This window comes from Ovis canadensis, chromosome 6, assembly GCF_042477335.2.
Source record: "Ovis canadensis isolate MfBH-ARS-UI-01 breed Bighorn chromosome 6, ARS-UI_OviCan_v2, whole genome shotgun sequence".
Classification (NCBI taxonomy): Eukaryota; Metazoa; Chordata; class Mammalia; order Artiodactyla; family Bovidae; genus Ovis; species Ovis canadensis.
The window spans coordinates 88,256,412-88,272,524 of NC_091250.1; the positions used below are offsets into that span (position 1 = coordinate 88,256,412).

Consider the following 16,113-nt stretch of genomic DNA (forward strand, 5'->3'; position numbering starts at 1 on the left):
CACAGAGTTTCAAAAACCTTTGGAATTTCTAGTGGTAGAAGTGTCTTTTTGTTTTTTGTCTTAACAATAGAACTTAGTACATACTGCAAGTGCACACACACACATTCATAGATGAGTACAAACAAGATTCCTAAATCATAGTGGGGGATTGTACCAATGTACCTTTGGATTAACAGAATATTATGGTTTATAAAATGTTGTTGTTTAGTCACTAAGTCATGTCCAACTCTTTGCAACCCCATGGACTGTAACAAGACTCCTCTGTCCATGGGATTTTCCAGGCAAGAATACTGTAGTTCATTGCCATTTCCTTCTCCAGGGATTGAGCCCATGTCTCCTGCACTGGCAGATGGATTCTTTACCACTGAGCCATCAAGGAAGGCAAAGTGTAGAAGGGATCGTTATTATTTCTTACAATTCTATGTTAATCTATAATTATCTCAATAAAAATTTCAATTAAAAGACAAACAGTAGATTAGGGAGCCCCCAGTTGATGAAGCACAAGCTGGAATCAGGATTGCCGGGAGAAATATCAATAATCTCAGCTATGCAGATGATACCACCCTTTAGGCAGAAAGTGAAGAACTGAAGAGCCTCTTGATGAAAGTGAAAGAGTTGAAAAAGTTGACTTAAAACTCAACATTCAGAAAACCAAGATCATGGCATCTGGTCCCATCACTTCATGGCAAATAGATGGGGAAACAATGGAAACAGACTTTATTTTTCTGGGCTCCAAAAATCACTGTAGATGGTAACTGCAGCCATGAAATTAAAACACACTTGCTCCTTGGAAGAAAAGCTATGACAAACCTAGACAACATATTAAAAAGCAGAGGTATTACTTTGCCAACAAAGGTCCATCTAGTCAAAGCTATGGCTTTTCCAGTAGTCATGTATGGATGTGAGTTGGACTATAAAGAAAAGCTGAGCACCAAAGAATTAGTGCTTTTGAACTGTGGTATTGAAAACTCTTGAGAGTCCCTTGGACTGCAAGGAGATTCAACCAGTCCATCCTAAAGGAAATCAGTCCTGAAAATTCACTGGAAGGACTAACGCTGAAGCTGAAACTCCAATACTTTGGCCACCTGATGGGAAGAAGGGACTTATTTGAAAAGACCCTGATGCTGGGAAAGATTGAAGGCAGGAAAAGCGGACGACAGAGGATGAGATGGTTGGATGGCATCACCAACTCAATGGACAAGAGTTTGAGCAAGCTCCGGGAGTTGGTGATGGACAGGGAAGCCTGGCGTGCTGCAGTCCATGGGGTTGCAAAGAGTCGGACACAACTGAGCTACTGAACTGAACTGAACTGATATGGCTCTAGACCACAACCTGTCATTTGAAGTCTTGATATTGCTAGAAGCTAAACTTCGTCCTAGTCTCCTGGTCCAAACATGTCCTCTGTAAGAAGATGAGGTCCTACCCTGATGTACATCTTCACACACCCACTGCGGCAATATGCTTATAGCCCTCTGTCTATACTTTTGCCTCAAGGTTATTAATATAAACCATTGTCTAAATTATAGAATAATCATTGCAAGTAACTATATAGACACCTATACTTAATAACATAGAATTCTTTTTAAAAAATTTTCCAGTGTATAGGGAAGTACAGCTGAGACAAAAGAACACTACCATAACATTGTGATACTTCAACATAGCAATCCAACATACATATATGAGGAGGAGCTTTCCCCAAATTACCAACAGCAGGGTTGTAAACATCCTGAACATATACGGGTCCACCAGGACAAATTCCTGTTACATTTACCATGCTAAGCATTTTAAGTTCCTTAAAATGTTAATCACTGTCTGCTCAATATGAAGACTGCTAAAACCACTTTAGAGTCTTTTATTCTTTTACATGTATTGCAATAAGGATTATTCTGAGTTACAATGAGGACTGAATGAAAAAAACAGCTGTAAGAGCTCTTTGCCAAGCATTAAAATGTAACAGTGAAAGCTGTTAAGCAAATTAGGTCACAAAGCACTTTCATACTTTCAAACCAAGCTTCCTGCCTTGTGACTTTTAAGGCAGACTACTCTCCAACATTGTGTTGGTGGTGAATCCTCTAAGGCCATCTTCACATCTGGTTCAAGATGGCAAATGTTTTTGGCTTTGAGGTTACACTTTTGATGCTGGGATCCAGAGTTACGTTTTCAGTGCAGTCTTCACCTGCCGAAGTGCATTAGGGTTCTGTGAACAACACTGAAATTACTGCTGTCTTTGTTTTCTGACAGAGGAAGACACTGCAAGTAATGCCTCAGATGAGGTGGGCGGCCCCACAGCACCTCATGGTATCCCTGGGTCAGGTAAGAGATCTAAATTGTTGAATTTTAAATGTACTTTTGATTTTTAAAGTCTAATATGTATACCAGTTGAAGTAGTTATAGGGAAGATGTCTACTATAGATGATCCCAAATGCCTCATTATATTGAATACCTGAGTTGGTAGAGTATATGGTAGGGGAGTAAAGAAATGTCTATTCCTACTTCTTACTAAAAAAAAAAAAAAAATCTGTAAATACCGAGACACTCTGTATTCATAAATATGCAATCAAGGATACCTGTTGATGAAAAGCAGCTAAATTATTCTCACTAATATTGGGGGTTAATCTGTCTTATTTTAAAATATTTGAATATGAATGTATGAAAAAAATTTTGATCCTCACATTGAAATTCTCAATCCAGTTTGCTTTAAATGAATGATACTGAAATATAGGATGTATCTAAGTTTGAATAATTGTGAATCACATTGATTCATAGGAAATCATATTCCTTTAGAAGATGCTAAAAGTCATTTACAGATTATAATAGTGAGTGACACAGGCTGGAAAACACTGGTGTGACAAGGAGGTCAGAGCACTTATAAACATAAGGTCTCACGAAAAAATTAAGCAAATGCTTGAAGGGGCCACAAGAAACAAAGAAATATTTGAGGAAATTGCCAGAAGATGAATGCAGTTTGGAATAGACAAAGAGACTGGAAACAATGTCATACCAAATACAAAAATTTTTAATTATGAATATAGAGTTTTACAAAAGAAAAATGTCAACCCTCAAAGAAAAATGAGATTTTATGAAGTTGATGGCCTCCTAAGACAACCATCTCTCAGAACTGCCGGAATTAGACTTTTTAAAGTAAAAATTCTATAAACTTTCCTCTTTGCATTTAACTTAGCAAAAAATTCAATAATAAATTCCTAATACTATTTTATGTTCAAATGGTTCCCTAAATTATTATAAACCACATACCTATTAAGTCAAGAATTTCAATTTCTTTTCAAGTCTTTCCTAAAGATTTAGCGAAGATTAGTACCAAAATCTACCCACTCCAGTGTTCTTGCCTGGAGAATCTCAGGAACGGGGGAGCCTGGTGGGCTGCCGTCTATGGGGTCGCGCAGAGTCGGACACGACTGAAGCGACTTAGCAGCAGCAGCAGCAGCAGTACCAAAATCTGAAGAAGGCAATGGCAACCCACTCCAGTGTTCTTGCCTTGAGAATCCCAGGGACGGGGCAGCCTGGTGGGCTGTTGTCTATGGGGTCGCACAGAGTCGTACACGACTGAAGCGACTTAGCAGCAGCAGCAGCAATACCCAAATATTCCTAATTCTTAAACTCTTTCATCTGTCCAATCACTTAAATATTCTAACTGTAGTATATTTGAATGCGTGAAAACTGATGCACTTTTAGACGATGTCATATAATGACTCTTTTCCTATGTTCTCTTGTTTAAGAATTATTTGAAAATCATACCAAAAACCCAAGAACTTTGAGCATCAAGAGAAAAGCACTTGAAGATGGTAAGAGTCTGAGATACGCCAACTTTTCCCACATTGATTAAAACTTCTGTAGCTTTTTCCTGATAGATGTTTATTCTTGTCCTTGACAAATCAAAACTATTGTTTATGAGCTGTGTGAGAGCAAAAAATGCTGAAAAATTATTTCTTTCATAGCTTATTAAGAGTGAAAGTAACAAAGTAAACAGAAACTTTCCCACCTCAAATTTCTACACTTTTCTGTGATTGCCATTAGAATACTAGGATGTAAAAGGAAAACCCCCACAAACTAGTAAGTTCTGAATTTTGCTTTTCTACAAAGGTAACTAACAATGGCCATAACTTTTTAGTAATTCTACAAAAACTGAGAAGCCAGCTAATTATGAAGCCGTCATTCCAAACTGACCTATTATAAGTAACAGAAAAGGTTACTTATAATGTGGGTGCATGCTAAGTGTCTTCAGTCATGTCTGACTCTGTGTGACCCTATGGACTGTAGCCCACCAGGCTCCTCTGTCCATGGGATTCTCCAGGCAAGAATACTGGAGTGGATTGCCATGCTCTCCTTCAGGGGATCTTCCTAACCCAGGGATCAAACCTGTGTCTCTTACATCTCCTACATTGGCAGGCAATTTCTTTACCACTAGCACCACCTGGGAAGCCCAACCTAATATAATATAGCATAAAGAAAAACACAGAATATAAGAAAAGGCACTGGTCTGAGAAACAGAAAACCTAATTTTTCTAGTTTCTCTTTACCCTTAAAATTCAACATGGAGCAAATGACTGCATCTCTCTAGATCGCTAAGATAATCCAACTTTAGCATTTTATAGATTTATAATTGATCTAACTGTCTTGAGTTCACATAAATAGTTGAAGACGTCAATTTTTACAAAGTGAAGACACCTGTGCACCTACCACTCAAATCAAGGTATAAAACACTACCAGCACCATAAACACCCCCCCCCCACTTCATTAATTATCCTGTTAGCCCCCATGCGTCCATGCTAAGTCGCTTCAGTTGTGTCTGACTCTATGTGACCCTATCGACTGCAGCCTGCCAGGCTCCTCTGTCCATGGAATTCTCCAGGCAAGAATACTGGAGTGGGTTTCCATGCCCTCCTCCAGGGGATCTTCCCAACTCAGGCACCGAACCTGCATCTCTTACATCTCCTGCATTGACAGGTGGGTTCTTTACCACTAGCAGCACCTGGGAAGCCTGTGAGCCCTCGGAAAAGTTATCAGTGTTCATTACCATAAGCTAGTTTTATTAATAGAATCATACAATTGTCCTTTCCTTTAGTATGTATTTTGTAATGTCAAGTTTCTTTCACACAGCATTGTTTGAGAGTCATCCATGATTTTCCTTGCAGCAGGGGTTTGTTCCTTTTTACTGCAATAGAATATTCCATAATAGGAACATACATCCCTCTACCTTCTCTATCCAATGTTCCTAGATTGGGGCTACTAAGAATAATGTTGCTATACAAATTCCTGTGCATGTCTCCCAATAAACATATGTATGCATCTCTGTTGAGTACACACCCAGGAGTGGGATGCAGGGTCACAGGGTATGCATATATCCAGGTAGTGTTCTAAGCAGGTTATATATTAATACATTTAATCCCTACTACAACTCTATGAGGTAAGTGATACCATTATCCCCATTTACAGAGGAGGAAATGGAGGCATGAACAAGTCTGCTCTGTTGAACCAGTTGCTCTACTTGCCTCTCTGTGGGGGCAGGGACCATCAGCCTTGTGTAGTACAGTATTCCTATTGTCAACCACAGGGCCTTGCATACACACAGGAAGAGCTCAACAAATATTTTTCGAGTAAAGTATTAGAAAATAGCAGGACTCCACTGTTCCCCAACCCTGCCCAACAACACTTATATCTCATGAAAGCTGAAAATTTTATTCTCCATTTTTTGACATAAATTACAAATCAGATGAGTTGCCTCATGTTTTCCTTCTCTCAATGCCCTTTAATGGATGTGTGACTGAAAAGGGAAACTGCTAAGGATTAACCACATGAAAGTATCATTCCCAATGCACTGAATTTGTGCACCGGACCTTTAAAATATACAAGTCTAGCCCAACAGGTGAGAAACAGAGTCAGAAATTAGGAGACTTTCCCAAGATCAAACTATTACTAGGAAACCTGGTAGACTTCAAGTCTTACGTTAAAGAGGCTGTTCCCAACACTCGCCAGAACGACAAATCAGTAATACCTTAAGATCCTTTGGGGGATAAGTCACTTTTCCAACTAAGGGAATGTAAAACACTAGAGGAATGTAACATGTTTGGCTATTATTTCTAAGAGAGAAAAATCAAAAAAGTTAAACCCAGCCTTAATATGGCAATTCAAAGCAAGTTCTCTGATAATCTACTCCTGGGTTTCCCAACAAACTAAATGAAAACAACTGGGAACAAATTCCATAGGTTTGTCTGAGTGCATCCCTCCCCTCTACCTCCCAAGTGCCTTTCTAGTGATACATTATATACTTTTTACAGAACCAGCATCTGTATCTCTTAAGAAAACTGCTTCTGAGACGGCTGCAAATCAGTTTCCTCAAAGAACAACAGAGCCAAAAGATTCTTCAGAATATTTTTGCAGTCAGGAGACTCCCTACGTGACCCAACTTCATCAGGTAAATGTCATAAATTTTTAGAAAAGGTATGAAAATGTTTACCAGTTATAGGGTTCAGTTCCTAACACAGGAAAATGATAATTCACTTGAAGGGCATTTTCATCCCCTAACTAACTAAGGAAAAGCTAACTAGCTGATTCATGTGGTAAATGTCTGAAATTTTAGTAATTCCTTTTATGGAATCTTCAAATATGTCCATGTCATTCTAGTCTCCATTAACTGTGAGAGATCTTTAAAGATAAAGATTAACTGTGAGAGATCTTTAAAGATAAAGATAAAGATCTCTGATCTACAATGGGGTGTATGGTTTGTCCCAACTCTGCAAACCTCAGAACTCATTGATGTTTTCAGGCCCGAAAAAGTACTTGATTATATTTATCTGGCATGAACAAGCACACACAGCTTTATAGCTGAAGAGGACAACCAATTAGCTTAACACTGAAAATTCCCCCTGACAGAAAGCAGAGCTATGGTATAAATCTGCAAATAGCCAAACTACTAAAAAAGGACTTCTGGATGAACCCATCTGGATTAAGCATCCAGTGCATGACTATCTGGTAATTGATATTCCATTTGTTTTTATATATAAAATACATAACACCACAACATTCAGGGGTTCTGTCATCCCTGACACTAAATATCTATGCCTAAGAGAGAACCAAAAACCATGCAAAAGTGATAGACATTTCAGTTTCTAGAGCCTTCTGCAATAGACCACCACCTGCCAATGTACACTGTATATAACTAATTCTATACTAAATTATAACAACCCATCTAGGCTTCAAATTTTGACATTCCTTGATTTACTGTCGAATGAAAACATTTTTTGAAAATTTATTTTATTGAAGTACAGTTGACTTACAATGTTAATTTCTGCTGTATAGCAAAGTGATTCAGCTATATTTATAACAAACATTCTTTTTCATATTCTTTTCCATTATGGTATCACAAGATATGTAACATAGTGTCCTGTGCTATACAGGAGGACAATGTTGTTGTTATCCATTCTATTAAAAACATTCTTTCTTAATCTTTCATCCCTACAGCAGCAGATTTCATCTTCTAGACATAAAGAAGTTTCATATTCTTAGAATCAGTTCCCCTAATGTGTGAGGACTTTTGCTAATTTAAAATTGTGAATTGGATAGGATTATGGGCAAGAACCAGCGCTCTCAAAGAATCTTAATGATTCTATGCCTGCTGCTGCTGCTGCTAAGTAACTTCAGTCGTGTCCGACTCTGTGCGACCCCAGAGACGGCAGCCCACAAGGCTCCCCCGTCCCTGGGATTCTCCAGGCAAGAACACTGGAGTGGGTTGCCATTTCCTTCTCCATGCATGAAAGTGAAAAGTGAAAGCGAAGTCGCTCAGTCGTGTCTGACTCTTAGTGACCCCATGGACTGCAGCCTACCAAGTTCCTCCATCCATGGGATTTTCCAGGCCAGAGTACTAGAGTGGGGTGCCATTGCCTTTTCCGGATCCTATGCCTACACAAGGCAAATTTAAATGGTTTTCCACTAATACCTTTCTTCTCCAGAAGCTATTGAGTTTTTTGCCACTATTACTGAAAGTATCACAAGGTCAATCTTCACCACCACAGTTTAGCAAATACTTGCTCTGTCAAATAAGCAGCCTGATAGAATCCATTTAGTTTTCTCTATCATCATGTAGTAATCACATTTTTATTGCCCTTCAGTTCAGTTCAGTTCAGTCGCTCAGTTGTGTCCAACTCTGTGACCCCATGAACCGCAGCAGGCCAGGCCGCCCTGTCCATCACCACTCCCGGAGTCCACCCAAACCCATGTCCATTGTGTCGGTGATGCCATCCAACCATCTCATCCTCCGTCGTCCCCTTCTCCTGCCCTCAATCTTTTCCCAGCATCAGGGTCTTTTCAAATGAGTCAGCTCTCCACATCAGGTGGCCAAATGATCTCCACATCATTACTGCCCTTAGCTTGTATCAATATTATCTAATTTCATTAATTCTTTCAATTAAAAGCAACTGTAGAAAAGTGCATGTAATTAGGAATAAAGTTATTCATAAAAAAATTACCCTCCTTTTCTTTATACACACATTTAAATAGGAGATCTTGGGGATGAACTTTCTGAGTTAACTAAAAAAGTAAATAGTTAAAAAAAAAACTCAAGGTCAGTTTCATATCTTCCTCACAGACCACCAGGCAACTCTAAAGACCCCTTGTGTTTGTACACCTCTTCCCATGACAAGATATCCAAAATAACTTCGCTGAAGAATGTTATAAACTCATGGTGTTATAGAGTACCATATGAATAGCTTTTAGTTTTTCCTTGGATTATATATATATAATCCTTAAATAACATAAATGTATTTTAAAATAAGATTTCTATTATGGTCAACCCACAATTATCCAAAATTAATTCAAATTAAAAATATTCTTTTTGATTCATCCTAGAATTCTAAATTACTCTCAGCTTTTAATAAACAAGGAATATACAAGATGTGAAACTCAAACCCAACTATTCTGGATCCTGAAAAAAGCAAAAAGCCTACTTCTACTTTAAGTTTGGTGGAGGGAAAGCTAATCATTTGGAATGCATTTATACATATTTCTCCCATATTGCTGATAAGTGCTTATCACCAAGTTCCTTAACTGTTGTAGAAGTTGTTGCTGAGGTATCCTCTTATAGAAACTGTAATACTTTCAGTGATGTCAGACTTAGGTTTATATTTCTTACCCTTAAGAAAACTGTTTATATTAAAACTTAGTTCAGTTAGTAGGAAATGGAAAGATCACAGAAGCAAAGTTATTTTTTAACTCAAAGGATCTATCAGTTTTTCAAAGTCAGTGTGTATCTTGTCATACAGGTTCTCTCCCTCTTTTAAAGAAGGGAATTGTTTTGGCATTTCCTTACTACTAATCTTTTCATTCATTATCTAAAATGTTTACCGAAGAATTTTTTGCACATTCACTATTCCTCCGTGATTAATTATCTGTTGGAATTATCTATCCAGAATACCGGATCTAGAACCGGTAGTTTCTTTTGAACATTCAGCTTCCCCGGGTTTGAATCCTTGCGTTCCCATAGCTATGACTTCGTTCAAATACACCATCTGCCCAATAGCTCTGCTCTTGCAAACAAAAGCTTGTGGTGGTTGCAAGCTCCCCGCGAAACCTCAAAGTGTATTGTAGGTCCAGGACTAGCAAACACCCCACACAGTTCTATCATAAGAACAGCTTCAGGCTCTGGGAGATCAAAACGCGCAAGCAAACAAGGAAAAACCCCGACTGGGCTAGTCCTGCCCACTGGAGCCTTACAATCTGGTCAGATCCAGGAAGGGTGCACTATTCCGCGAGCGCGGAAAGCCCCTAAAGACCGTTAAGGGTGGCGAGGGACAGGCTGAAGTCCAGGGAGACAAGAGAGCCCAGGCGCACGCCTTGGCAATCTGGTGGATGCCACAGGAAGGTACCAGTCCAGGTAAGAGAGAGGTCCGGCCCCTGGTTCTCAGGCGCCCGCGAGATCTCCAACTCCCGCCGCGAGAAGCGGATCCGGCAGATGGAGAACACGAGCCGCCATCCCCACCCCTCACCCAGTCGCTCACCGGTGCTGCAGCCCCACGAGTCCCAGAGTGATCACATGTGGCACGTCTAGCTGCGTGGGCCACTCTCCTGAGGCGATGCACCCGAACACGCCACATTCCTCTCGGATCCCTAACTCCTCCAGCTCCATGTCGCCGCCGAAAGCACGTGGTGGGACCCGCCGCCGCGGCAGGGGTCTAAGCACCAACCAGTAGACTGCTCGGCCTGCAAGCCTCCGAAGCTCCGGCCGGAGACAGCAGCTTCCTTCGCAGCAGCTCGACCCTCGCTACTGCGGCGGCGCGTGCTTTCCCCTAAGTGAGAGGGATGTGTCGCCCCCCGCCCCCGCCACTCTGCCCCGCCCCTCCGGGCCCGCCAATGAGCGAGGACGGAGGGCGAGGCCCCGCGGTTGAGGGGAGGAGTCACCGGCCCTGTGGGGGTTGAGCTAGCCCTCCCCCTGAGCCCTGAGGGAGGGTAATTTTTCCGCAAGTGCAACTCTCCGTTATTTTCTAGCACCCAAGACGGAGGTAATGGAACTAACGGGGTTAATGTCATTTCTCTCCCAGAAGATATATACTTTGTATGTCCCTCCTCATATGCTTTCCTCTGAACCGTCACTACTTGGTATGCTCCAACTTCTGAGCTGCTCTCTCTCGCGAGGAGGGGGCCCGGTCAGCAAGCGGCAGTAAAGTGGGGAAGGGCCGCCAGTGCGCGCCATTTTTCTTCTTTCCAGGAACTGCGCCCGCGCGGGGCGGGGCGGGGGCCCGCGTCGTTGCGCCTGCGCGGCGGGAAGCCTTGCTCCGGGGTCCAAATTTCTCTGGGTAGGTTAGGGACCCCCGAAGTTCCGTGGCCGCAGCGATGTTCGAAGAGACCCGGAGGGGGCGCTATGGGTCACGCGGCCCTGCCAGGGGCGTGTCTGTGGGCGGTGCCTCGCTCCCGCGCCCCGTGAGCCTGTCTGATCTCTCTTCTTTTTCCAGAGTCCTGCGTCTCTTCCCAACGCGGCCGAAACCCCCAGACCACTCCGGACAATGGCGGCAGTCGAAGGTGAGTTAATTGGCGTCCGCAGGAGTTGGGACTCCACGGTCTTCCCGCCTCTCTCACGCTGGCCTGTGCGCTCTCCCTGGCTCCCCACGGCATCCTTCCCCGGACTGTGCCCAGTCTCCCTGCACCCGCTTCTCTAGGCCACTGCGCGGGCACGTGGTCCTGACGCTGCAGAGCAGTGCGTTGGAAACAAAGCGCTCCGGGGCCTCCGAACTTTTTGTAACATCCAGAACTTCTCATGGAATGAGGAAAAGGGGCAAAGGGTCATTGGAACGAGAGATGGCCAGAAGCTGGAGAGATACCTGCAAATTACGTTTGCAATCAATAGGTATTGCAAAACAAACGCAGGAACATCTAATGTTGATTCCCGAAACCAAAGTCTTGCTTTTCCCTTTAGGTTAATAATAACCTGTTTCAGAAAGTTAATAACTGAACCTTCTGAAAAATTTTCTATTTCCTGTCGAGACTTTGTTTTTAGCCATTTTATGCCAATGACAGTTTCAAAGCGAAGTGAAAGTGAAGCCGCACAGTCGTGTCCGACTCTTCAAAACCAGGCAAAAAAAGTTTCCTGCTTCACTTTGCATTTATCATGTTACATATTTATAATCGTATTGTTCATGCGTAATGAGGATCCTCAGGAAAGATAGTTTGTGCTATTTTTACTGATAAACTACATCCAAAGTAGTACCATTTCAACGCATAATCAATATAAAAATTGTGATTTTTGTGAGTTTTAAAAAAAATATTGAAATCCACTGTGTATTTTACACTTACATCATCTCAATATGGAGTAGCCACATTTCAGATGTTTCACAGGCACCTGTGGCTAGTGACTGTCCTTTATTGGACAGCACCATCCTAGATGGTGCACCATCTTATCTCTTGGCATAAGTTCTGTAGTTTTCAGTACTCTTAAATTTCAATTCCATGAATTATTCTCAGTCCTCATCAGCCTCTTCTGAATTCATCTATGAATTTATAGCAAGCATTTTGGCACTGGTAGCAATTGTCTTCTATGATGTTATTTCTATTAATGAATAGAAAAGCAATTAGGTAATAAATAATGATTCAGGGGATTCCCTGATTGCTCAGTGGTTAGAACTCCATGCTTCCATTGCAGGTGGCAGTTTGGCAAACTAAGATTCCACAAGCCACAGTGGTATGGCCATAAATAAATAAATGCCGATTCAACTAAATTGAGAGGGAATAGCATTGGGTACAGACTTCTAACCTAGGCACCATCCTTAACTTTCCATATTTCCCATATTGAATCAAATGTTATTAAAACTTTTACCTTTTAAATAGCTTGAGTGTGATCCCACTTCTTTTTTCTTTAGCCCAGGTTATTTGTCACCTGGCTTGCTGCTGCAGCATCCTAACTGGCCTGTCATTCGGTAGTTTTCTTCCACCCACCCCTGATTCATCTCATTCTCCACATAGCAGCCATTAAATGGTCTTTGTAACAGACATCTGCCATTTTACTGCTGTGGTTAAGCTTTATGGTTGTTCTTAGGATAAGGTCTAAACTCAACCAGGATGGCTTGTGAGACCTGAAGGATGAGTAGTGGAATGGAAGGGCAGGAAACAGTGTTTGGGGCCTTTGGAAGAGCATGTCAGAAGCCTGAGAGGAGGATTTAGAGATTACAGGAAGTTAGGGTTCTCAGTTCAGTTCAGTCACTCAGTAGTGTCCAATTCTTTGCAACCCCATGGACTGCAGCATGCCAGGCCTCCCCGTCCATCTCCAATGCCTGGAGTTTACTCAAACTCATGTCCATTGAGTCGGTGATGCCATCCAGCCATCTCATCTTCTGTCGTCCCCTTCTCTTCTCGCCTTCATCTTTCCCAGCATCAGGGTCTTTTCCAATGAGTCAACTCTTCGCATCAGATGGCCAAAGTATTGAAGTTTCAGCATCAGTCTTTCCAATGAATATTCAGGACTGATTTCCCTTAGGATGGACTGATTGGATCTCCTTGCAGTCCAAAGGACTCTCAAGAGTCTACTCCAACACCACAGTTCAAAAGCATCGATTCTTCCGTGCTCAGCTTTCTTTATAGTCCAACTCTCACATCCATACATGACCACTGGAAAAAAACCACAGCTTTGACTAGACTGACCTTTGTTGGCAAAGTAACATCTCTGTTTTTTAATATGCTCTCTAGGTTGGTCATAACTTTTCTTCCAGGGAGCAAGTGTCTTTTAATTTCAAGGCTGCAGTCACCATCTGCAGTGATTTTGGAGCCCAGAAAAATAAAGTCTGACACTGTTCCCACTGTTTCCCCGTCTATTTCCCATGAAGTGATGCGACCAGATGCCATGATCTTCGTTTTTTGAATGTTGAGTTTTAAGCCAACTTTTCACTCTCCTCTTTCACTTTCATCAAGAGGCTCTTTAGTTCCTCTTCACTTTCTGCCATAAGGTTGGTGTCATCTGCATATATGAGGTTATTGATATTTCTCCTGACAGTCTTGATTTTAGCTTGTGCTTCATCCATCCCAGTGTTTCTTATGATGTACTCTGCATATAAGTTAAATAAGCAGTGTGACAATATACAGCCTTGACATACTCCTTTCTTGATTTGGAACCAGTCTGTTGTTCCATGTCCAGTTCTAACTGTTGCTTCCTGACCTGCATATAGGTTTCTCAAGAGGCAGGTCAGGTGGTCTGGTATTCCCATCTCTTTCAGAATTTTCCATAGTTGATTGTGATCCACACAGTCAAAGGCTTTGGCATAGTCAATAAAGCAGAATTGATGTTTTTCTGGAACTCTCTTTTTCAGTGATCCAAAGGATGTGTGCAGTTTTGATCTCTGGTTCCTCAGCCCTTTCTAAATCCACCTTGAACATCTGGAATTTTCATAGTTCATGTACTGTTGAAGCCTGGGTTGGAGAATTTTGAGCGTTACTTTACTAGCACGTGAGATGAGTAATCGTGTGGTAACTTGAGCATTCTTTGGCATTGCCTTTCTTTGGGATTGGAATGAAAACTGACCTTTTCCAGTCCTGTGGCCATTGCTGAGTTTTCCAAATTTGCTGGCATATTGAATGCAGTTAGGGTTCTAGGAAGGGAATAAAGAAATCTGAATTTGGAGCACTAAGCTAGTGCTACATCTTGGAAGGACCTTTTAAACCTTGTCAGCGAATCAAGACATCACAATAAGAGGATGGGGATTCATCCTCTGAATTATGTACCCTGCAGATGCAGCCATTGAACTGAGCTGTAACTGTTTGATTTAATGGTTATCTTCACTCCCTGTTGATGTGACCTCTGCCCCTTCTTCAGGTTTATCTTCTGCCTTTCCTTTCGACTTCTCAGCTGCTGCCCCCAGCCCTTTCTCTGCCTGGCAGGAGTGTACACACACGCATTATTGCAAACTTGCTGAAGTTCTGCTATGCACTCTCACCCCCTGGTCTTCATTCACTGCCACTCCCTACCCCTTGACCGTTCCTCAGATCTCAGCCTAACCCTCACTTTGTTCTAGATGACAGAGGTTAGGTTAAGTGGTCCTGCTGTGAACCTGTGATCCCGTAGTCTATGTATTTCTCATATTATACTTATTATGATGGTTAATTTCAGCTTCTCTCAGACTCTGGCCTCTTGAGAACAGGAACGTGGTTTACTGGTACATCCTTGGTACCTGGCACATGGACACTGAAAAATTGCAGATGCTGAGAATGAGTCAATGTTTTGGAAGAATGAGGGGTGGTGATTTCTCCTCTTGGAAATTTTAAGTCCTTAAACTTCCATTATCCCTGATCTTCATCAAAATCATTCTTTCTAATGACCAACGTCTAATGACCTGCATCAGTTGGATGCTCTTGTCCTTACTTCTCACAGTTTTCTATAACTGTTAGTGAGGAGAGGAGTTCAAGGGTGGGGGTAGGGAAGCAGGGAAGCAGGATTAGAAAAATAGAAGTGCTTCCAGGTCGGTTGACTGCAATGGATGGAGGTCGATCCTCTCGCACATTGACTTGAAATCAAGAAGACCATCTGGCTGGACTTGCCCATTTTGCTTGCCATGGAAAACAGAAGTCGGGAAAAATACAGCATTTTTCCTCCTGCAAGCTATTTTAGTTAATTGTATTATGAGTATATATATGAAATTACTAGTGTTGTCACATTAATTTTAATGTATCTTAACTAATTCTACTTCAGTTCTACTGTGAGAGACAAATTGACAGTAGAAAGACCACAACATACCATTAGATATCAGAAGACTTAAGGTTTTTTCTGGCTCTGCCATTTCTTAACTATGTGGCATCTACATTTTTGGTACTTAGTTTCCTAATCTGTATGATAATTTGCATAATTGTAATTCTTGACAAAATTGTGTGGATGAAGTGTGATGGTGCATTGAAAATACTTTGTAGGGTATAAGGATCTATGCAGATGAGTTAATTTTTTATTAAAATTATTGGATTGCTCTGTATGCATACTGATTCATCATTCTAGATAATTTAATCTTCTCGATTATCTTTTACACGACATTTCCTGAAATCTGATGTTTCCATTTTATTTCCACAGTACTGAAGATTGGTAAGAAACTCTATGAGGGTAAAACAAAAGAAGTCTATGAATTGTTGGATAGTCCAGGAAGAGTCCTCCTGCAGTCCAAGGACCAGATTACAGCAGGAAACGCAGCCAGAAAGAATCACCTTGAAGGAAAAGCTGCAATCTCAAATAAAATTACCAGCTGTATTTTTCAGTTGTTACAGGAAGCAGGTGAGTGGCTCTTCCCAGTAGCCTCCCTCTTTGTGGTCTCTCTCACATATACTTACTGGTCCTATTTATTGGGAAATAACATTATTTGGGCTAATAAGATGTTGATTACCAGTAGATTTTTTTTTTCCGGTTGTTTTAGGAAGCGGGTAAGTGACTCACCGGAGAAGGCAATGGCACCCCACTCCAATACTCTTGCCTGGAAAATCCCATGGACGGAGGAGCCTGGTAGGCTGCAGTCCATGGGGTCTCTAGGAGTCGGACACGACTGAGAGTGACTTCCTTTTCACTTTAAACTTTCATGCATTGGAGAAGGAAATGGCAACCCACTCCAGCATTCTTGCCTGGAGAATCCCAGGGACGGGGGAGCC

The 16,113-nt window shown here is 41.6% G+C and overlaps 2 protein-coding genes across 17 annotated transcripts in view; one reads left to right on the top strand and one right to left on the bottom strand.

Moving 5' to 3' along the window:
* PPAT (phosphoribosyl pyrophosphate amidotransferase) overlaps positions 1-11,215 on the bottom strand; it is a 40,963-nt gene extending 29,748 nt beyond the window's left edge. The window contains exon 1 of one of the 2 annotated variants that reach the window (XM_069594178.1): positions 10,011-11,215. In XM_069594178.1, the coding sequence (XP_069450279.1) occupies positions 10,011-10,138 (128 nt within the window). In that variant the 5' untranslated portion in view covers positions 10,139-11,215. The remainder of the gene's footprint in view (positions 1-10,010) is intronic. The other variant, XM_069594179.1, reaches the window with a different exon arrangement.
* Positions 1-16,113, top strand: part of PAICS (phosphoribosylaminoimidazole carboxylase and phosphoribosylaminoimidazolesuccinocarboxamide synthase) — a 64,767-nt gene that overhangs the window by 36,341 nt on the left and 12,313 nt on the right. For 7 of the 15 annotated variants that reach the window (XM_069594166.1, XM_069594168.1, XM_069594164.1 and 4 more), the window contains 5 exons: positions 2,242-2,313; positions 3,738-3,803; positions 6,297-6,433; positions 10,962-11,028; positions 15,548-15,745. In XM_069594166.1, the coding sequence (XP_069450267.1) occupies positions 2,242-2,313; positions 3,738-3,803; positions 6,297-6,433; positions 10,962-11,028; positions 15,548-15,745 (540 nt within the window). Of the gene's footprint in view, positions 1-2,241; positions 2,314-3,737; positions 3,804-4,817; positions 4,966-6,296; positions 6,434-9,917; positions 10,806-10,961; positions 11,029-15,547; positions 15,746-16,113 lie in introns of those variants that run through there. The other 8 variants (XM_069594169.1, XM_069594161.1, XM_069594163.1 and 5 more) reach the window with 6 other exon arrangements.